This window comes from Danio aesculapii, chromosome 19 (assembly GCF_903798145.1).
Source record: "Danio aesculapii chromosome 19, fDanAes4.1, whole genome shotgun sequence".
Taxonomy (NCBI): domain Eukaryota; kingdom Metazoa; phylum Chordata; class Actinopteri; order Cypriniformes; family Danionidae; genus Danio; species Danio aesculapii.
The window spans coordinates 20,192,893-20,216,739 of NC_079453.1; the positions used below are offsets into that span (position 1 = coordinate 20,192,893).

General features: G+C 37.2%; 1 protein-coding gene across 1 annotated transcript; it reads right to left on the bottom strand.

The window, feature by feature from the left end:
* On the bottom strand, positions 1 to 23,205 carry ngly1 (N-glycanase 1). Its single transcript, XM_056480302.1, has 11 exons — positions 23,023 to 23,205; positions 22,686 to 22,800; positions 17,331 to 17,567; positions 16,958 to 17,120; positions 14,077 to 14,296; positions 11,599 to 11,720; positions 8,304 to 8,560; positions 4,811 to 4,987; positions 4,513 to 4,701; positions 552 to 729; positions 1 to 433 (listed from the first exon to the last, which is right to left on the bottom strand). The coding sequence occupies exons 1-11, from the start codon at positions 23,121 to 23,123 to the stop codon at positions 258 to 260; spliced, it is 1,935 nt and encodes a 644-aa protein (XP_056336277.1). The 5' UTR covers positions 23,124 to 23,205; the 3' UTR covers positions 1 to 257.
* Between the last annotated feature and the right edge of the window lie 642 nt (positions 23,206 to 23,847).

Genomic DNA, 23,847 nt, shown 5'->3' on the forward strand with positions numbered 1-23,847 from the left:
ATTTTTCCCTACAATGGAAGTCAATATGTACAATCAACCAGCATTCTTCAAAATATCTTTCTTCATGTTCAACAGATCTCAGAAATGTTTAAAACCACATGAGACTGAATGGTGATGTAATTTTCATTTTTGGGTGAACTGTTCCTTTAATGTGGAGTTTTGAAAAAGGAAATACATTTTGATTACAGAGTTGCATTTAAAAGAAACCTTAGAGGCGTACGTGCAAGAGATATCAATTCACACATGCCAGTCTCTCATCAAGACTCTACCATCTCAACCATCACTTCAAATAGAACTTTCTCTGTGTCTTTTAAACTCTGTCTGAAGAGCTGGGCATGTTGCCATGAAGTACCCCCCTCTCCTCCTGTGAGCTCGGCCTCCACGATCAGCTCTGTGGCTCCGGACACACTTGAAGAAGAGTGCAGTTCACCATCTGCCAAAACAAACCCAGCACTAATATTACAAATCAGGCTTAATTAGCAGTAATCATGTTACATTTAACAGAAATGAGCTCTTGAGTTCAGTGACTCAGCCTACAGTGAGTCTTATACCTCCAGGGAAATCTGTGGTGGTCTCGGTGGTACGTAAACTCCAACGCACAGTGCCTGAATGGAAGGTCTGGCTGAAGGCTCGGACTGATGCAGATTTCATCTTCATTCCTGCTGGAGCGCAGTTGAACTTCCAGCTCATCCTCCCAAAGGAAGTGCCCTCTGTTCGTGCCAAATACACCTACAGTGTCGGAGAAACAGAGAAGTATGGTTGCATGAACCTGCATGTCTAATTCAAAGTCAAGAGGACTAATATGACATTAAAGATAGAAAACATAATCGTAATTATGACTGCTATGAGGAACTGATTAATATTATTGGCCACTTTTCAAAATAGAATGTTCATTACTGGCATTGAGGGTTTCAAAGAACCTTTCCATTGAATTTTTTTATTAATTTTTCAAAATCCTTATGTACTGTTGAAGATGTTTTCATCCACTCTGGGGTGATTTTGAGTCTTAATTTGGCCACAACTTTTTCTGTGTTTCAGCTAGTAGAATGATTTTTGCTGACAAATCTTGTTTGACAGATATTTTGGGAAAATGCTTTGGAAAAAAAAAAAGAACTCAACAATACACTGGCCAAAATTACTACTCATTTGTTATGTTTGGGATGAAAACATCCACTAAATTAAATTGCTGTAAAAATACATCAGATCAATATTTTTGTTCCTTAAATATGTTAATCAACCTGAGTCCTGATCAAAACTACTAATTGTTTTAACTCTTTATTGCCAAATTCATAAAGCAAATTCCAGGCGGAGAGTGGCTTCTGTCTGGCCACAGGCCTGATCGGTGGATTGCTGCACACATGGTTGTTGTTCTGTAAGGTACTTCTCTGCCCACAGACGAACGCTGGAGCTCAGACAGAGTGACCATCGGGTTATTGATCACCTCCCTGAGTAAGGCCCTTCTCCCCGATCACTCGGCTTAGATGGCTGGCCAGCTCTAGAAATAGTCCTGGTGGTTCCAATCATCTTCCACTTATGGATGATGGAGGCCACTGTGCTCATTGGAACTTTCAGAGAAGCAGAAATTGTTCAGTAACCTTCCCCAGCCTTGTGCCTTGAGACAAACCTGTCTACAGACAATTCCTTTGTCTTCATGCTTGCTTTGTGCTTTGACATGCACTGGCAACGCTGGAACCTTATATAGACAGGTGTATTCCGTTTCAAATCCTGTCTAATCAACTAAATTTACCACAGGTGAACTCTGATTAAGCTGCTGAAACATCTCAAGAATGATCAGCGGAAGCAGAATGTACCTGAGCTCAATTTAGAGCTTCACGGCAAAGGCTGCGAATACTGATGTACATTGGATTTTTCAGGTTTTTTATTTTTAATAAATTTGCAACAATTTCAACAAGGCTTTTTTCACATTGCCAGTTCGGGGTATTGTGTGTAGAATGTTGAGGAAATAAATTATTGAATCTATTTTGGAATAAAGCTGTAACATAAAAAACTTGGAAAAAGTAAAGCATTATGAATACTTTCCAGATACACTGTACATAGAGTAAACAAATGCTGCTGTTATACTCCACATAACTCCATATAAAATCCAAAAACTACGCATTTTTGCACAGGCTTGTCTAAAGGGTTAATGGTGCCAACTGATGATCAACAGTAAAAATTACAAATTTTACCTCTTCCCAACAGGGAAAACCACCAACAATCAAAAATGCATGATTATATGGTGTCATGGTTTTGCAATCAATAAATGTGGTTATAATAGAAGTCAATGGGGTAAAACAGCCACCAACAGTAAATTAGAGTGAAAAAAATGAAATTAAAAAGAAATGTTTTGCTGCACAAAAACTAACAATGCATCAAAGGCAATGTTGTTATTAATCTTTCACATGTCCAAGACTGTGATAAAAGGTAAAAAAATGACTACTTTTTATAATAAAAATAGGTAATTTTGTGTTTTTTTTAATTACATTTATGAATTTGGCAATTAATTCTATATTTTTTAAAACATTTAGCGGTTTTAATCAGGACTGAGGTTGATTAACATATTTATGCAAAAATATTTGAAAAAAGCATTAAAGCATAAAAATTTTATGGATGTTTTCATCCCTAACATAACAAAAGGTAGTAAATTTGAACAGTGCACAAGGGTTAAAGAACTACTAAACAGTTCCCATATGGCATCATATAGAGCAGGGGTTTTCAAACTGTGGGGCGTGAGACATTGAGGCATGCATTCGAGTAAATTAGGATGACGATTTTTATGTGCTCACTAGAATGAATCTGATTAATGTTAGCTCCAAAGCTAACTATCAGGAACCTGTAGAATTAATGCGTTCGAGTAAAATATATGCAAATAAAATGGAGTGGGTACTTTTTAAAATGAATGATGGTGAATGAAAGTCAAACCGGTGAGCCGTCTGACAAACAAGTCAGATCTGAATCAAATCAGCAGATGCCCTTCTGGATCTTTCACTAACTTTGAAGACATACTGACTATGTTTACATGGACATAAGTAATGTAGTTATTTGCCTTAATATACAATAATATAATTAAGGTGTTTACGTGAAGTGCTTTCATGTAAGGGTTTCCTGTAATTGTGGGTGACTTTAACTGCAGTTCGGCAGTTTCACCTTCACTCATTAACATTCATGCCCCCGTGACAAACTGGGGTATTAAACGCAAATAGGGAGTAAGGACTGGTGAGAGCATTATGGAACTTAATAACGCACGCCGAATGAAAAAAAATAAACTTCAGCACTTCGCGATGTGTGTGTGTGTGTGTGTGTGTGTGTGTGTGTGTGTGTGTGTGTGTCTGCGTGCGTGCGCCATGCTGTCTTTTACTGACGGTAATGGTTTGATTGCGGCGTTTACTTCAATAATGCCACTAATAGGCCTATAGTCATACTCCACGTCTTAATTCCATTTCTGTTTTGTTCAGTTATGACTTTAGTCAGATTAAAAAAATAATAATAATAATAAATAAAAATATTATTTAAAAATAATAAAAATAAATAAATAAATAAATAAACAAAAATTGCTGTTTACATGGTGACTCTTAATCAGAGTTTTGTCTTAATCGTATTACAATCGTATTAAAGTATTGTTGCCATGTAAACATACTCAATGTTCGACTCAACCACACAGTCAGGGCTCTGTGAACTTGGCTTTGTGAAGCAGCATTTCCTGTGTGTACGTACATGAAAAGCAAGTATGCTATGACTCTTGCTTATTGACAGTGAAAGATGATTTACGGTTAGTCGTGTCAGGAATCCAACCATGTTGTCCTCACAGAAACAGGCTCAGCCATCACACTGAGGGGGGTGGGGGGGGGGGGGGGGGGGTGGTAGAATGTGCCAAACTTGGGGTGGTGGTGGGGGGGGGGGGTCGTAAAAGTTTGAAAACCCCTGATATAGAGATTAGTGCCATTAGAAGGCACCCTCTTTTGGAGCTATCTGTGCGAGCAGATGTTCATGTTGCGTACTGATGGATGCTAGATCATTATCAGGTGCCGCATATTATTGCTGTATGGCAGAAAAGTTATAATAACAAGAATATTAAAAATAAAACTGGCATATTATTATATAATCAAATTTGTTCATTTAATTTCATTTCGGCTTAGTCTCTTTATTAATGCGGGGTCGCCACAGCGGAATGAACCACCAACTTATCCAGCATGTTTTACACAGCGGATGACCTTCCAGCTGCAACCCATCACTGGGAAACATCCATACACACTCATTCACACACTACGGACAATTTAGCTTACCCATTTCACCTATAGCGCATGTCTTTGGACTTGTGGGGGAAACCGGAGCACCCGGAGGCAACCCACCCCAACACGGGGAGAACATGCAAACTCCACATAGAAATGCCAACTGACCCAGTCGAGGCTCGAACCAGCGACCTTCTTGCTGTGAGGCAATCGTGCTACCCACTGAGCCATCATGACGCCCCTAATCAAATTTGTATGTAAATAAAAACTAAAAGAACCATACCATCTGCCAGTCATGCTCTGCTTTCCTAAACATGTTTTCTGTCCTCCAGGCCCCTTTCTGCCATCCTTGAATAGTCTCTTGGCCATTGCTCACTCTGTAGTAACAGTCTTTAGACACATTGTAACAAATGTGGAAGCGTTTGCTTTCCTTCTCAGATTCTGAGGGAGTGAAGACATATTCCTGTGCATCCTGGGAAGAAACAAACATTAGTAACGTCATTTAAATGTATACATCTACTCTAATGTCTTTTATGACAGATCTTTAATCAATCAAAACTGGTTACAGTAAAACAAATCACCTCTTTAGCAATACTTGCACCAGTTTCTCCTCGAGCTGCTCTCCAAGCCAGGGATCCTGACATGCGGCCACCCAGTTCTCCAGGTTTAGGGCTTTTGGGAGAAATAAACTCCACTAGCTCCACCAGCAGCCTTTGCAACAGCAGCTGCTTCCTCTCTGATCCTAGAAACTCCTGCCTCTTCAGGAAAGAAGTGGTAATGACAGATTTATTAACTACGAAGGGAACTTTACTTTGATATAGTGTTGTCACTGTGATGGAATCGTAAAAAAAAAACATATCAGTATTAATTTTCATATCACTACTTTTGATGTCACAGCATTATTTACAACGATTATGCATCTTTTAAACCACACTGAACTGAACTAAACTGCACTGAACTCAACACTACAAACTGAACTACACTGTTCCTATTTACTGTGACCTTTTATGTGAAGCTGCTTTGACACAATCTGCATTGTATAAGCACTATACAAATAAAGGTGAATTCAATTGAATTGAATCGAATCTTGGGGAATGATGATTAATGTACAATGTCCCTTGTGAAAAAAAAAATCATGAATGTAAGAAAATGATTACTTGTAGTATAATAATAATAATAATAATAATGCATTTTATTTAAGGCGCCTTTCATGCAGCTAGAACAATCAGTTCAAATAAAAACACAATAAAATCAATAAAATACAATACAAACTTTTTTTTTAAAATGCAGTCGGGTTAAAGAGTATAAGCTGTTCTAAACAGATGTGTTTTGAGTTTGGATTTAAATTGTGAAAGAGAGTCTAAATTACGGAGATCAGGAGGAAGTGAATTCCAAAGCTGAGGAGCAGAGTGGCTGAAGGCTCTGTTCCCCATGGTGACAAGGCGGACAGAGGGAACAGTGAGGTGAATGGAAGAAGAAGACCTGAGTGTTCGAGAAGGTGTGGCGATATGAACAAGATCAGCAAGGTATGGAGGAGCGAGATTGTGGCTTTAAAAGTGAGAAGAAGTATTTTATAATTAATTCTAAAAGATATGGGAAGCCAGTGAAGCTGCTGTAGAATGGGTGTGATGTGGCAGATAGAGGGGGGTTTTGTGATAATACGGGCTGCAGCGTTTTGTACCAGTTGTAATTTATGAAGAGTTTTTTTAGGGAGGCCAAACAGAAGGGAATTACAGTAATCTAAATGGGATGTGACTAAACTATGAACAAGAATGGCAGCTGAATGAGGTGTGAGAGAAGGACGCAAGCGATTTATATTTCGAAGGTGGAAGGAAATAAGTATGTCCATAGCCTGACCGGATGGGAAGGTGTTTTTACACTTTTTTTAGGGGATAAAAATGTTCTTGGAGCATTGTATGATTACAGTGGAACACTGAAGTCACATGTAATGATTTTGGTAGCTTTTCTGTACTTTAAACATCTCAGGACCATTACTGTCAGAGAGTTCCAAGATTTCATCTAAAATATCTTAATTCATGTTCACAATCTAAATGAGACTTATTCACCAAAATGTGCGCACACAAATTCTGCGTTTACTGATTTCTTGTCCTTACCGAGTTCTTATTCTTTTGCATGTTTGTAATACTTTAATGTAAAAATGTAATCTATAAAAGTGTTTAAACTAAAAGGCAGCACGGTGGCTCAGTGGTTAAGACTGTCGCCTCACACAGGGTATATGCAGGAATCCTAAAGGTAATTTCAATACCTTTTTAAGACTTTTTAAAGACCTTCTCAGAATATTTTAAGACCTCATTGCCACTTCAAGTTCTAATCAGTATCAAACCTTTAACTTAATACACAGTTGTAGTACAATAAATTAATGGAGCACAACCGTGCAACAGAACTTAAGAAAAGCTCAGAAGAAACAAAGCTTGAAAGAATAAATTACATGGTTGTTTTCAGCAACAGGCTTCAGAGTTTAAACTCGTCTTTCTCCAAACAGGAGTACGCAAACTCGTTTTCCCATTTTGCCATCTGTTTCGCTACATGTGGAGAGCGTTGCAAATTACTTGACATTACCCCGACGAAGAGTTATTCCGGACGTACCCCAGCCCAAACTAATTGCATGGCTTGAGCACGCCAATGATAATATTTGGAGGAAAATAAATATATTTCTGTTTTTTTGGAGTCAAACACTTTGGACACCACTTGAACAAAAATTAAGACCTCGAAAAAACACGATTAAGACTTTTTAATAACTTTTAAGGGCCGCCATTTTCTCATATTTGATTTAATAATAATAATTTCTTACATTTATATGGCGCTTTTCTAGACGCTCAAAGCGCTTTACACAATGGGGGAATCTCCTCATCCACCCCAATGTGCAGCATCCACCTGGAGGACGCGGCGGCAGCCATATTGCACTAGACCACACACCAGCTGATTGGTGGAGAGGAGACAGAGTGATGAAGCCAATTATGACATGGGGATGGTTAAGAGGCCATGATGGACAGAGGCCAGTAGGCAAATTTGGCCAGGATACCGGGGCTAAACACCTACTCTTTTTGAAGGACATCCTGGGATTTTTAACGACCACGAGTCAGAAGCTCAGTTTAACGTCTCATCCGAAAGACGGCGCTCACTGAGCATTATAGAGTCCCTATCAATATACTGGGGCGTTAGGACCCACACGGACCGCAGGTTGAGCTTGTTCTGCTCGCCTCACTAACACCACTTCCGGACAGCAACCTAGCTTTTCCATATGGTCTTCCATCCAGGTACTGACCAGGCACATACCTGCTTAGCTTTAGTGGTTGACCATGTGAGAGTTGCAGAGAGCTAACTGCTGGCTAGATTTATCAACTTTTAACACTTTTTAAGACCCTGCAGATAACCTGTAACAGCAAGTAAATTGCTGGTTCAAGTCGCAGCTGGGTCAGTTGGCATTTCTGTGTGGAGTTTGCATATTCTCCCTGTGTTGGTGTGGGTTTCTTCTGGGTACTCTGGTTTCCCTTACAGTCTAAAGACATGCGGCATAGGTGAATTGAAAAAAACTAAATTGGCCATGGAGTGTGAACACGAGTGTGTATAGGTGTTTCCCAGTAGGCCTACTGGATAGCGGCTGGAAGGGCATCTGCTGCGTAAAACATATGTTGGCGGTTTAATCTACTGTGGCGACCTCTGAAATAGAGCTTAAGCTGAAGGAAAATAAATAAATGAGTGAAAAATAGTATTTACAATAAGTGACTTTTAGATTACAGAAACCATTGAAACAATAATAATACTGTATTGTCTATGGCCATAAGAAACATGTAGAAGTTGGATGTCCTGAAGTTGAACGAAAGTCTTGGGATTAAAATGACGTGAGAGTGAGTAACTAACAATAGTTTTTTTATTTTGGGGTGAACATGGCAAAATTTTGATTCCATGGCAATCAAGAAATGAATAGAGCAGAACAGTGATATTGTATCATTTCTGTATAGCAGATTGTTAGATTTCAGTATTGATATGTATCGAAATAACGATAATTTTGGCAAAATTACTTTGATGAGGGGATCAGAATGTGAAACATACCTCAGCGTTGAGTCTGTTAAGTATATGAAGCAGCCACGTCTCCTGGACTTGTGTGCGTCTGGACAGAACCTCTGGGTGCTTACAGGAGTATCTCCACGTCACATCCGCCACCTGGTCCTTGGAGAACGCCAGGATGTAGGAGAGCTTCTTGCCCCAGCCAACTTCATACAGGAGGGGTTTATCACACGTGTTCTCACAAGGATCACAGTGTATCCAGCGGTGCTGCGACTGAGAGTACACTTCTGTCCACACGTGATCTGAAAACAGGACAATATTGTGTGTTTTTACACGGCATCATTGTGGTACAATAAAGACCTCCATATGAGAACTCATTTGATGTCACATTGAACAAAATCAGACAGATTTTTTCATTTTGTTGAATAACCTGCCAATTTTCATCAGCAACATTTTTCACAAAAAAATTAAAAGAAAAAAATTGACATAAAATCACGAATAAAAAAAATAGATTAAATTGTTAGGGAGGTACTATTTGTTAAGAGAGCTGATCTGAGCATCACTCCTGCATGTCCTAATAGGTTAATATAGGAGAATATCAGATGTGTATATTGGATTCATGCAATGTCTTATAGTGACAGCAGCCAACTATATCCTTATAAGACTATATAAAGACTATGGCCCAATCCCAATTCTACTCCTTAGTCTTTACCCCTTACCACTCGTTTTGCGCATTCACGTGAAGTGGTACGGGTGTCGCAATTCTCTTTACAATTGGTCTAGTAAGCCCCTGAAACTGAGATGTTCCAGGATTACACTGGAAATCAAGGGGTATGAACACTTCCTGAAATACATCATCTACAACGGCAACATGGCTGAGTCAGGAGATGCAGAAATTTAAACATTTTTGGCATTATTAAGAACTTTTACAATAAACAAGCATATGTTTTGATACATTCATAATTTTATCATCATGCTTTTTTAAAAAACAATACATTTCGCTATCTATACTCCATAATTACTCCTGTATAGCAGTTCCACCACATACTTTCACATCTGTCACTCGATGACACTCCAAGACCCTGTCAGAAAAGTCTAAAGGCTGGGTGATACTTTTTTTTCTAGTGTCTAGTAACATTAATTTTGTTTTTCTTGTGTTTACACAAATATGGCCACGATGTATGTATTGCGCATAGTACAGTTACAAGCTTATTGCCACATTATATTGTTATGATCATTGCCTTCAGTGTTTTCCTAAAGATAAATAACAAAAAACAACGATCTCATATGAAGTAAGAGCCTGCGATGACATATGGTGACCTGTGCAGGTGTTGTAGTGGTGTCCCATTTTATAGGGGTAAATCTGAAGCTTTTTCTTTTCACAGTCTGTTTTAAGGGTCAAGGTAATGGGGTAGAGGTTTATATTTAAAAAATAACAATAAATTAATTAATTTTTAAAAAGAATTGGGATTGGGCCTAAATCTTTATGTTTTAATAAAAGAAAGCACAAATCCCTCACTACTCTTAACTAAAATCACAAATACATATATCTGTTAGAAAAAAAACAAAAATGCTATGAAAAGTTGCTTTAAATGTAAAACTCCTGGTCTTTTATAAAGAAGACCATCAATTTGCTTCTTAAAACTTTAATATATTATTACTAGCCACAGGCATTAATTTAGTTTCACATGTATATGTTTTTTATGTCTCAAAATTACAGGAGTTGTTGACTTGCATTTTCTGATCCCAAAGAACCATTTTTAACTCTAAAGTTCTACAAAAAAGATCTAATTAACATAAAATGTTCATTCTTGTGGCCTAGATATAGTTGCCTAAAATATTATAATGGACCCTTTTCCCAAAGCTGTTATGACGTGTTTAACGGTCGTCATCATAATCTTAAATCCTTGAAAGTTTTTAATATTTAGATTTTTTTTTAATGTATGAACATTTATATGCATTTATGAATGCATTAAATCATCTTTGAATCAAATTAAAAAAAAAACGAATTACTGATTATGCAAGGTGTTTCTAATGCAGCGTCTATGGGTCTGAGAGTAAATTTGACGTTATTCTCTCTTCTGGCTGCCATTATCTTTTCCAAACATTTCCTCCGTTTAGTCCATTAAAATCAAACATAACCAAAACATGAACATGCTGATGATAACCTTTACAATATATAAGAATTGATAATAATGCTTGGTTTGGCTCTTGTAGAGTGCGCATTGATGGATTTGCTCTTCAGTGTTTGGACTTCCAGCAATGAAATGTAAACCACACTGAACTGAACTAAACTGAACTTTAACTCTGAAAACTGGACTGACACAGTTTCAATTTACTAGAACTTCTATGTCACAATCTACATTGCAAAAACGCTATTGAAATTTTATGAAATTTAAATTTTATAAAAACAGGCAAGTCTCCTCAGACCCCACAACTACAGATAATAGTCAGTTTCACAAAGTACAAAAAAATAGCTGCAATGGCTTTACCAGTAAATATAGAGGTTAAACTTAAGACATTTATGCCGATTTGTGTCCTTAAAATTTTGCAAAGTGAATTTAAGACATTAAACGACTAGTTCAAAACTGAAATTTCTGTCATCATTTACTCACCCTTAACTTCTTCCAAACCTGTTTGACTTACATTCTTCTGTTGAACACAAAAGAAGATATTTTGAAAAGAGCAGAAAACCTGTAACCATTTACTTTCATAGTATTTGTTTGACCTACTATGGGCGTCAATGGTTACAGGTTTTCAGCCTTCTTCAAAATATCTTCTTTTGTGTTCAAGTGATTAAAAAAAACACAAGCAGGATTAGAACAAATGAAGGGTGAGTAAATGGTGGGAAGATTTTTGGGTGAACTATCCTCTTTAAAGACAGGCGGCAAACTTGGAATTGAAGAAAATCCATTGTAGACTTGCTTGAATTAACGGAAAGCAATAACGTACTGTAATCCAACTGACAGTATACATAAAAAAATATTTTTTGACACAAAAGCAGAACAACAAAAAAAGACCTTCACTATGGGTATATTAGTGCCTTAAAGAGATCTAAAACTAAAAATTCATAATTTGCTCAACCTTCAGTTGTCACAAATCTTTATGAATTTATTTTCTCTGTTGAACCTTTATTAGAAATCTGTAACCATGGACTTAGTATGTGTTTTTCCTACTATGGTTAAATGGTTACAGGTGTCTGACATTTTTCAAAATATTGTCTTTTGTGTTGACCAGAAAAAGGAAACTCAAAGGTTTGTAACCGCTTGAGGGTTAGTAGATGAATCAATTTTCATTTTTGTGTGAACTATCCCTTTAACACTTTAATAAAGATTTGTACCTGTGCTGTCCCAGATATATCTGGCTTCAAGGCCTAAGGCTCTGCAGAGCAGCGTGAAACAGTTGGCCCATTCCCCACAACGTCCTCTCCTGGTCTCTAGAAGCTTCTCTGGATTATTGTACCTGCGTAAAGGAAAAAGTAATGTAAATGTGTTAATGTAACAGAAATAACAATGTCAAAAGAATTTAAATGTGGTCGGCATGGTGGAGGAAGATTTTTGGTTTTGTGAATTTCAAAATGCTCCTCAGACAAAACACAAGAGCTGTGGCAAAAATTCTACATACATTCTGAGATTATCAAAATGCAAAACTATTCTTTCTTGAATCAATTCTGAGTAGGGGTGTAATGGATCACGGTTGATCCGTGATTCGTATGGATCACAGCCCACAGTTCGGACCACATGTGGCCCACACACTAGTCCATTTTTTTACTGGTGGATTAATCCTAAATTTGTAACGATCACAGAGAGATCACCTCTCGCGTCATTCAAATCACATGTATTAAAGCATTTAGGCTTTCCTGTAAAATATAATGATGATGATGGATGAAGTTGTGTTGGGTTATTCAGGATGTGAGGAGTTTCATTAAAGGTGTTTTCTGTCACTACTTGTTTAGCCTGCATTAATGTATTCAGTGTAAGCTGCATGATTAATCATTAAAAGTTTAGGATCTCAACACCCACTCAACATAAATTCTAAATGATGGTGATTTGTTTGTCATATGTTTATTAATTCTTTGAATCGCTGCATTCAAATCTGTGTTTGAAAAATGCTAAAATCAAGAAAGAGATTTAGTCTTTGGTCTTTTGAGTTAGTTATGAAGGTACAAACAGTCAAATAACACAGAAGCAGTGGGATAACAGTTTATAGTTTAAATAAAACCACTGATGTTTATGCAGGCTATATGCAGGAATCCTAAAGGTAATTTCAATACCTTTTTGAAGACCTTCTCAGAATATTTTAAGATCTTGTCACCACTTCAAGTTCTAATCAGTAAAAAACCTTTAACTTAATAAACAGTTGTTAATAAACAGTTGTAGTTAAATAAATAAATGGAGCACAACCGTGCAACAGAACTTAGATAATCTCAGAAGAAACAAAGCTTGAAAGAATAAATTACGTGGTTGTTTTCAGCGAAAGGCTTTAGCCACTGTTTAAACTCGTCTTTCTGCAACCAGGAGTACGCAAACTTGCATTATCCCATTTTGCAGTCTGTTTTGCTCTATGTTTTCGCTACATGTGGAGAAAGTCACTTCACCTTCCCGCGTTTGTCGCAAATTACCTGGAATCACATGGACAGAGGAGCTTGGCTGGATGCACATGCCCGGAACCATTCGAGGAAAATAAATATATTCATGCTTTTTTGGAGTCAAACACTTTGGACAGCGCTTGAACAAAATTTGAGATGTCGTAAAAACTGGAGAGAGACTTTTTAATACCTTTTAAGAGCCTTCATTTTCTCATAATTGACTTATCAACTTTTAATACTTTTTATTAAAAAAAACTCAGCGGAGACCCTGTTATGGTAAAGAATAAAATCACCATCATATGCATTTAACAACGCACAAAAACAAAATCTGTAGGCAGAACTTACAATATTTAACCAATAGGTGGTGACAACCAGCCATCAAGAATATGCCACTGAATAGTTCTTCAAAAATGACACATGAAGCAATATAATATGAAGTTTTATGAGTGAATAACTGAATTATTCATTACAAGACAAAAAATTAATATCAGTTGCACAAATGATAATGTTAGATTTATATATTTAGCGTTATCAGCAACAGTAGTAGCAGTGAATTTTTCACAGTACCGAATATTTTATAACTTACTTTTATTCAGCTGATTCATTCATTCATTCATTTTCTTTTGAACCGCCAACTTATCCAGCACATGTTTTACGCAGCGGATGCCCTTCCAGCGGCAACCCATCACTGGGAAACACCCATACACTCTTACATTCACACACATACGCTACAGCCAAATTAGTTTATTGAATTCACCTATACTGCATGTCTTTGGACTGTGGGGGAAACTGGAGCACCCAGAGGAAAGCCACAACAACACGTGGAGAACATGCAAAATCCACATAGAAATGCCAACTGACCCAGCCGGGGCTCGAACCAGTGATTATTTCTTAATTTTATTTTTAATAAAATTACAGGTTTTAAGTTCTGTTTGTTAAATCCAAAAATGTCTCGCAGTACTGTTTTTTGTAATAAATGGAAAGCAAATTACATTTGTCTCTCTCCTTTTTGGCTTATCTGAAAAATGGTAAAAAAAAACGAATTTTCTGTTCCATATAGGAAAGAAAGTCATTCACGCTTGTAACAACATGAGAGCAGGTGATCAATCCTGTTATTACTATGTATCAATTTAACATAAAAAGTGTAAAAAAAAAAATCTAATGATAATAAATCTTCAAATATATTATAAGAGCATTATATTTTTGCTGAAAATGAGAAAGAAGATGTACCTTGGGAATCTAGTGGAGAGTTGGCAAGTATGACAATAGTGGTTCTCTACACGGCCTGCATCCCAGTGCAGGTCATCACTGGATGGGGCGAGGGATCCAGAAGGCTGGGTTGTACCTCCACACTGTATACATGGCAGATTATCCACCCAGGAAAAGAAGTCACCTTTGAACCACTGCAGCAAGTCAAGAACTAACATGTCCTCTTCACCTAGACTGCATGCTGAGAGTGAAATGCAACACACTAACATAAGTCAGCTTAGATAATGTCGTTTTTATTTCATGCAAATAGAAATCAGATTTTTTAAATAAGTTTTTTCATTAAAAAAAAATCTGATTTTAACATATGAGGGTTCAAAAAACATCATGGGGTCTTTCATCTTTGAACAAAACAACGTATATCTTATAAAAATATTTACTGACAACTGACACATGATTATTTTGTGTGTGTATTTCAGAGTACATCATGCTGTGTCTACACCAGGGGTGGGCAAACTCGGTCCTGGAGGGCTGGTGTCCTGCACAGTTTAGCTCTAACACTAATTAAACACACCTGAAGATGCTAATCAGTGTCTTCAAATCTAAAAGCAGGTGTGTTTGATTAGAGTTGGAGCTAAACGGTGTAGGACACCGGTCCACACCACTGGTCTACACTCACCGGTCACTATATTAGGTACACCTGCTCAACTGCTCTTTAACGCAAATTTCTAATCAGCCAATCACATGGCATCAACTCAATGCATTTTGGCATTTAGACATGGTCAAGACGATCTGCTGCAGTTCAAACCGAGCATCAGAATGGGCATTAAAGGTGATTTAAGTCACTTTGAACGTGGAATGGTTGTTGGTGCCAGACAGGCTGGTCTAAGTATTTTAGAAATTGCTGATCTACTGGGATTTTTCACGTACAACCATCTCTAGGGTTTACAGAGAATGGTCTGAAAAAGAGAAAATATCCAGTGAGCGGCCGTTCTGTGGGCACAAATGCCTTGTTGATAGCAGAGATCAGAGAAGAATGGCCAGACTGGTTCCAGCTGATAGAAAGGCAACAGTAACTCAAATAACCACTCGTTACAACCGAGGTATGCAGAAGAGCATCTCTGAATGCACAACACATCCAACCTTGAGGCGGATGGGCTACAGCAGCAGAAGACCACACAGGGTGCCCCTCCTGTCAGCTAAGAACAGGAAACTGAGGCTCCAATTTACACAGGTTCAGCAAACTTTAGATAATAGAAGATTGGAAAAACGTTGCCTGGTCTGATGAGCCTCAGCAACATTGGGATGGTGGGGTCAGAATTTGGCGTCAACAACATGAAAGCATGGATCCATCCAGCCTTGTATCGACGGTTCAGGCTGTTGGTGGTGATGTAATGGTGTGGGGATATTTTCTTGGCACACATTAGGCCCATTAGTACCAACTGAGCATTGTGTCAATGCCATAGCACACATGAGTATTGTTGCTGACCATGTCCATCCCTTTATGACCACAGTGTACCCCTCTTCTGATGGCTACTTTCAGCAGAATAATGCACCATGTCATAAAGCGCCAATCATTTCAGACTGGTTTCTTGAACATGACAATGAGTTCACTGTACTCAAATGGTCTCCACAGTCACCAGATCTCAATCCAATAGAGCACCTTTGGGATGTGGTGGAACGGGAGATTCACATCAAGAATGTGCAGCTGACAAATCAGCAGGAACTGCATGATGCTATCATGTCATTATGGACCAAAATCTCTGAGAAATATTTGCAGTACCTAGTTGAATCTATGCATGAAGAATTGAAGAATTAACGCAGTTCTGAAGGCAAAAGGGGGTCTAACCCAGTACTAGTAAGTGAGTGAGTGTACATTTTTTATATATATATATATATTTATATATATATACACACACACACACACACACACACACACACACACACACACCCACACACACACACAGTTAAAGTCAGAATGATTAGCCCCCCTTTGAATTTTTTTTCTTTTTTAAATATTTCCCAAATGATGTTTAACAGAGCAATGACGTTTTTTACAGTATGTCTGATAATATTTTTTTCTTCTAGAGAAAGTCTTATTTGTTTTATTTTGGCTAGACTAAAAGCAGTTTTTTAATTTTTTTAAAATCCATTTTAAGGTCAAAATTATTAGCCCCTTCAAGCTATTTTTTTTTTGAGTCTACAAAACAAGCCATCAGTATACAATAACTTGCCTAATTACCCTAACTTGCCTAGTTAACCTAATTAACCTAGTTAAGCCTTTAAATGTCATGTTAAGCAGTATAGAAGTGTCTTGAAAAATATCTAGTCAAATATTATTTACTGTCATCACGGCAAAGATAAAAAAAATCAGTTATTAAAACAATTATGTTTACAAATGTGTTGAAAGAAATCTTCTCTCCGTTAAACAGAAATTGGGGGAAAAAAAATAAACAGGGGGTTATTAATTCACGGGGGGCTAATAAATCTGACTTCAACTGTGTATGTGCGTGTGTGTGTGAGAGAGCTCTGACACTAGTTTAAGCATCATAGCAGAGCACATTAATATTCATAAACGTTCCAAATAAGGTCAAAACCAAGCTTTCCCTATTTTTTCTATTCTATTGACAATTCCTTTGGTTATAAATGAGCATATTTATAGAGAACCATTTTTGTAGATTTTTTTTTACTTAACTAAGGCATATACCAACTATGTAGATATCGGAGAACAATTTAACACATTGAATTGATGCAATCTATGGCCTTAAAGAATGTAATTCTAAAGAATATCAAAATGTATTTATATAAAATTGCCAAACTGACATAAATAAATAAAATAAACAGGTAGATATACATAGGTAGACAGGTCATAGTACTAGTCAGACGGACAGAAAAACTTACTAACCTGCATCTGCATCATTGGCTTGTTTCAAGCGTTCTTTAGCTCTGGACCTGAGCAGTTCATGAGGTATGCATTCCAGAGCTTTCTGCTGTAATTCAGGATCCTCGTATACTAACACATGTTGGAAGTTTGACTGTATTGACCTTTGGAATGTAGCACTGCTTGACTAACACCAAAAAACAAAAACAGAGAAGAGATATTAGTGTAGAAAAGCCAATGAACAAAACAACTACAGTTATTAATTCCAATTATTAATTTATTGTTTTATTTGGTAGTACAGAAACCTCCTAAAATATTAATCAAATTTATAATATCCTCCTGAATAAATAAAAGCAAACAGGACCTTAAATCTAATATTAAACAATGTAAAACTCACAGTGAATGGTATAGAAGCAGGTGCAGGTGTAGGGGCAGCAGCAGCAGCAGGGCCTGCAGAAGCAGTAGAGGGTATTGATGGTGGAGGTGCAGGAACTGGAGAAACTCTGGCATTCTGTGGACTGGACACAGTATTGCTCGCACCAAGTCTCTGCTCTCTCTCAGCGGCGATCGTCTCCCGCACCTGTCTCAGCTTCTCCACAGACGCTGACCTCGGAAACACTAGGTGGGTTTCAGCCTGAGAGGAATGAATATAAATACCAAATCTGACATACGAAGACGCCTTAATGGCATAAATCTGAATGTATTCGCTAATACATATACTATTACATATAAATATTGAGGTAAGGTTGGTTTTATATTCACACATTCAGACTTTCTCCTTAATGTTATATGTTCAGAAAAGTATTCTTTGCAAATTAGTTTTAGGAAAATCATATCATAGCAGTCAAAGTACAACATTGTTTAGGCAAGGCAAGGCAAGGCAAGTTTATTTATATAGCACATTTCATACACAGTGGCAATTCAAAGTGCTTTACATAAACAGGAATAAAAGAAACAATTATAAGAGAAATAAAAACAAACATAAAAATGGTAAGAATAAAAATAAAATAAAAGCTGATAAAATGTGTTATAAAAGAATTAAAAAGAAGAGAAAAACATAATAGTGCGATCTGTCGGACGTAGCACAGTGCTCATTCAGTAAAGGCACAGCTAAACAGATGTGTTTTCAGTCTTGATTTGAATGTGCCTAATGTTGGAGCACATCTGATCATTTCTGGAAGCTGATTCCAGCAACGAGGGGCTTAGTAGCTGAAAGCCGATTCACCCTGCTTTGACTGAACTCTTGGGATTTCTAATCTATTTGATCCTAAAGATCTGAGTGATCTGTTAGGTTTGTATTCAGTGAGCATATCTATAATGTATTGAGGTCCTAGGCCATTTAGTGATTTATAGACCAGTAATAATACTTTAAAATCTATTCTAAATGTGACTGGGAGCCAGTGTAAAGACCTGAGGACAGGTGTGATGTGCTCTGATTTCCTGGTTCTGGTCAGAATTCTGGCCGCAGCGTTCTGGATGAGCTGCAACTGTCTGACTGTCTTTTTGGGAAGGCCAGTGAGGAGGCCATTACAGTAATCCACCCTGCTGCTGATAAAAGCATGAACAAGTTTCTCTAAGTCTTCACTGGAAACAAAGCATCTAATTCTTGCAATGTTTTTGAGATGATAGTATGCTGATTTACTAACTGCTTTGATATGACTATTGAAACTCAGATCTGACTCCAGAGTCACACCAAGATTCTTGACCTTATTTTTTGTTGTTTGACCCTTAGAGCCAAGGTACGCATTCACCTTGAGAACCTCATCTCTGTTCCCAAACGCAATGACTTCAGTTTTCTCTTTGTTTAACTGAAGAAAGTTTTGGCACATCCAATTGTTAATTTCATCAATGCATTGGCAGAGCGTGTCAATGGGGCTGTAGTCATTAGGCAGTAAGGCTAGGTAGATCTGAGTGTCATCAGCATAGCTGTGGTAGGAGATTTGGTTCTTTCTCATTATTTGGCTCAGAGGGAGCATATAAAGGTTGAACAGGAGTGGTGCCAGAATCGAGCCTTGTGGGACTCCACATGTCATGGGTGTCCACCCTGACCTATGGTCACCTATACTGACATAGTAACCTCTTCCTTCAAGGTAAGATCTGAACCATTTGAGGACCGTCCCAGACAGCCCAACCCAGTTTTCCAGCCTATCCAGAAGTATGCTGTGATCGACAGTGTCAAATGCAGCACTGAGATCGAGCAGTACCAGCACTGTTAGTTTGCCTGAATCTGTATTTAGGCGGATGTCATTGATTATCTTTATAAGGGCGCTCTCTGTACTGTGATGTGGTCTGAAACCAGATTGAAAATTGTCCAAACACCCCTTGTAGTTTAGGAACTTGTTAACCTGGTTAAAAACAACTTTTTCAATGATTTTGCCAATGAAAGGGAGATTTGAGATGGGCCTGTAATTGCTCAATATGGTGTTATCCAGGTTGCTCTTCTTCAAGAGGGGTTTAACAACTGCAGTTTTAAGTGAGTTAGGAAAAATCCCCGAGAGAAGTGAAGCATTTACCACTTTTAGAAGATCCATTTCTAAACAGGTAAACACCGTTTTAAAGAATGATGTGGGGAGCGTGTCGAGACTGCAGGTTGATGTTTTCATAATTTGCACAATCTCTTCTAAGATTTTGCCATTAATTGCCATGAAATCGGACATAATGTCTGATTTCTTAAGTTGTGGTTGAGCTAGTCTGACGTCGACACAATTTGGCTGATTGGATGAGCTGATTGCCTTTCTGATATTATTGATCTTGTCAGTAAAGAAATGAGCAAACTCATTACATTTGCTTTCAGAGAGTAGCTCACTGGGAATCCGACTGGGGGGGGTTGTGAGTTTCTCTATCGTTGCAAAGAGTTTACGAGCATTGTTTACGTTGCTGTTTATAAGGCTTGAAAAGAAAGTCTGCCTAGCAGTTTTTAGTTCCATATTAAAAGCACGAAGACTGTCTTTATAGATATTATAATGGACTACTAGTTTCGTCTTTCTCCACATACGCTCAGCTTTTCTGCACTGTCTTTTCGTCATTTGTATTCTTGGGGACCTAGTCCAGGATCCCCTTTGGCTGCTAGTTATCTTCTTGGCTTTAACAGGAGCAATGTCATCTATGACATTCTTAACTTTAGAGTTAAACAAATCAAGAAGAGAATCAACAGAGTCTGCAGATATACTTGGTGCTAGCGATATGGCCATCATAAACTGCTCATTAGTGTTCTCATTTATGCATCTCTTTCTGACAGAGACAGATCTGTCTTTAATAGCTGGAGTGATCAATATATCAAAGAAAATACAGAAATGATCAGATAGTGCAACATCCTTAACAACAGTTGATGAAATGTGTAAACCCTTAGTTATAAGTAGATCAAGAGTGTGTCCACGATTGTGTGTGGGTCCTTGAACATGCTGAGTCAGATCAAAAGTGTTCAAAACAGTCATCAGTTCTTTTACAGCATTGATTTCTGGATTATCAATGTGAATATTAAAATCCCCAGCAATGGTAAAATAGTCAAATTCAGAGGTTACTATTGATAACAGCTCTGTAAAATCATCAATAAAAGCTGGAGAATATTTTGGAGGTCTGTAGATAATGATCAGTAAGATACGTGGAGCACCTTTCAGTGCTATACTCAGATTATTATTATTATTTACAGTAAATTAAACAATGCTAATGTTGTTTTGAATGCATACTTGCATGATATTTCTGACCGAATATTTAAAGTAGTATAGTAAACAATATAGGGCAGGGCTCAACAATAAGGACTGCCCGATGGACCGGGGCCAGCGAGCGAAATGCTCGGGACTGTAGACAAGATTATTACAGGCCTGATTGGACCAGTGCTGCCCTCGTCACTAAAGTTTAATTTGCCTGCGACTATTTGTCAATTGCGTCCAGCCATCAGTTTGGCAAGTCAGCCACTTTTTGTTAAATAATTTAGAACCGCAATAAAACACCTGCATATTTTCCATGCTGCTCTTTTTGTTTGCAAACACTTTGAATTTTGCTCATTATACGTGTATTTTAAAAATATTTACATTACAACATTTACATAAATTAGTTTTTGACACATTATTTAAAATATGTGGGCAAGAAATAGCTATTAACTGTATTTTTTGAGGAAGAGCCAGTTGAAAAAATAAATAGAATTTAACCCTGTAGGGACCAAGTCACAAGTTGTCCCTGAACTATGTGTGAATATAAAACCAACTTTAACGTTACCTCAGTCAGGGACGTTCTAAAACACTTAACATGAAAAAAGCTTAATGTGGCTTAAATGTACCTAAACATTAACCAGAGAAACCCAAATTCCTGTCCAAATTTACTTGTAATTAACCCTAACTTCTATAAAATGAACAAGTCCCAATTCCACAGATAAAGTGAAAAACATCATGTTAAGCGTTTCCTCCCTTATTAAAGTCTGTTAGAAGGAAAAAGCTTAGCGTGGCTTATATATCTTAACAACAAACAGGGGAAACCAAATTTTACTTGTGACAAACACTTTCTGATGTCAAAAGAATGAGCTCTAATTTTAGTGAGTGAAAATAATCACGTTATGCGTTTCTCCCCATTGAGTCCATTATAAAAGAAAAACGCTTAACATGGCTTAACGTACCTTGACAAGTGGGGCACACCAAAAATCTAATCTTGTAATTAACACTAAATATTATCAAAAGATCAAGCCCTGATTCTGAAGATGAAGTGCACAATGTCACGTACCTTAACCTGCACCAGGAAACCAAAATTTCTGTCAAACTTCACTTACGATTAACACTATTATCAAAAGAATGGGCCCTTATTCCATAGATAAAGTTAACAATATCACGTTAAGCATTTTCTCCCCTATTGAAGTCCATAATAAGAAAAGGTTTAACATAACAAAAACTGGGGGAAAACACATTTTAAAAGGCTGTTCATAAATTCTAGTTTTATTTATGATAGATTAACTCTTGCTGTCAAAAAAATGTGATTGTGAGTCTTATTGACATCCCCACAGCAGCATAGGGGAAAACACTCAACACAACATTGCTCACTTTAGCGGGACATTCTAAAACGCTTAACATGGAAAAACACTTAACGTGGCTTAATGTACATAAACATCAACCAGAGAAACCCAAATTTCTGTCAAACTTTACTTGTAATTAACCGTAACTACTGTAAAAAGAACGAGTCCCAATTCCATAGATAAAGTGGAAAACATCACATTAAGCAAGTAAAGTCTATTATAAGGAAAAAAGCTTAACATGGCTTAATGTACCTTTACAACAATCGGGAAAAATTAAATTTCACAGTAGTTGGGGTTAATTACAAGTAAAGATTGACAGAAATTTGGGTTTCTCTGGTTAATGTTTAGGTACATTAAGCCACGTTAGGTTTTTTCCAAGTTAGGCATTTTAGAATGTCCCACTTTAGCTGTGGAAACGGGACTCATTCGTTCGCTAATAGCTAGTGTTAATTACAATTCAAATTGAATATAAATTTAGTTTCCCCTGATTGTTGTTAATGTACATTAAGCCACGTTAAGCTTTTTTCCTTTTAATAGATTTAATGAGGGAGAAAACGCTTAACAAGGTGTTTTTCACTTTATCTATGGAATTGGGACTCATTCTTTTTACAGTTGTATAGTTGGGGTTAATTACAAGTAAAGTTTGACAGAAATTTGGGTTTCTCTGGCTGATGTTTAGGCACATTAAGCCACGTTAAGCTGTTTTCATGTTAAGTGTTTTAGAAAGCCCCCTCAGTCATATAAATCACCAACCTCCTCAAATCCCATCTCAAAAAGACATTCAACTGCTCCTTTGACAGGTAGAAGCTTGGTGGAGAATGTTGGGTTTCCAATACGAATTGATCTGTATTTCTCCTCATTTGGGTTCCTGAGAAATACATATACAAGATGAATCAAGTTGGAAATTACACAAGAACAATAATAGAACTATTGTGTAGGCTAGCACCAAATTCAATATGAATTGGCTAGGGATAAAGGAAACGGGAAAGTGTTAAAGTCTACATATGACATAAGAAACTGTCATAACCAGCAGTGAAGCAAACAACATTCCACCCGGCAGATTGCAATGTCCTCCAAACAGCTCACTTACCTTAGGATGTTGTCCGCGTATGTAATGAGCAATTTAGAAACGTCCAAAAATACTTCCGTGGGATTTTCGCACAAAGCAAGGACTCCTTGAGACCCAGGCATGATTACACGTTAAACTTACTGTACAAGTTACAGTAAAAACATCTGCGAGACAACACGGAAACGAGTTTCCCCTAAAGTTGCCTAAAGCTGTCCGTTCTGTGCCTGGTAGATTTTGTCTGGAAAATCATTTTGATGATAACGTTGATTTTTGTTTCTTTTTTTCCTTTTTTTTACAGGATTATACGATTTAAACGTGTCAAGAACACGTTTTGGCAGAAATTAACAGCTTTAATGTTATCATAAATGGACAGGCGGCACCAGGGACAAAAATTATAGCATAATAAAAGTCGTTTAAAAGTCCTTATGAATTCTCTAATGTTCAGTTTATAATAATTTAACGTTGGCACGTGGGCTTGAAATGATTATAATTAGATCAACTTTCAAGATGAGGCGTATATTACACAGTTTATAATCTTTAATTTATTTTATTTTTCGGCTTAGTCTCTTTATTAATCTGGGGTTGCCACAGTTGAATGTACCACCAATATATAATCATGTCATTTTATACAATCATTATACAATTGTGAGTTGCATTGCCATATTTTTAAACAAATGCAAACAAAAATGTACAAATTATGATTATAGGTTATGTTCAAGTATGTAGTTTATAAAACATTAAATTGAATTTCACTGGAATAAAATATCGGTCATTTAAACAAAAACAACAACACCACCACCAACAACAACAACAACAACAACAACAACAATAATAATAATAATAATA

What these genes read in the sequence shown, in the direction of transcription:
- ngly1 (XM_056480302.1), bottom strand. Translation starts at nt 23,123, where the DNA reads ATGCCTGGGTCTCAAGGAGTCCTTGCTTTGTGCGAAAATCCCACGGAA. An exon ending in TACGCGGACAACATCCTAAG is followed by an intron (nt 22,801 to 23,022) that starts GTAAGTGAGCTG and finishes TGTATTTCTCAG; the next exon opens with GAACCCAAATGAGGAGAAAT. An exon ending in CAGAGCATGACTGGCAGATG is followed by an intron (nt 730 to 4,512) that starts GTATGGTTCTTT and finishes CCGACACTGTAG; the next exon opens with GTGTATTTGGCACGAACAGA.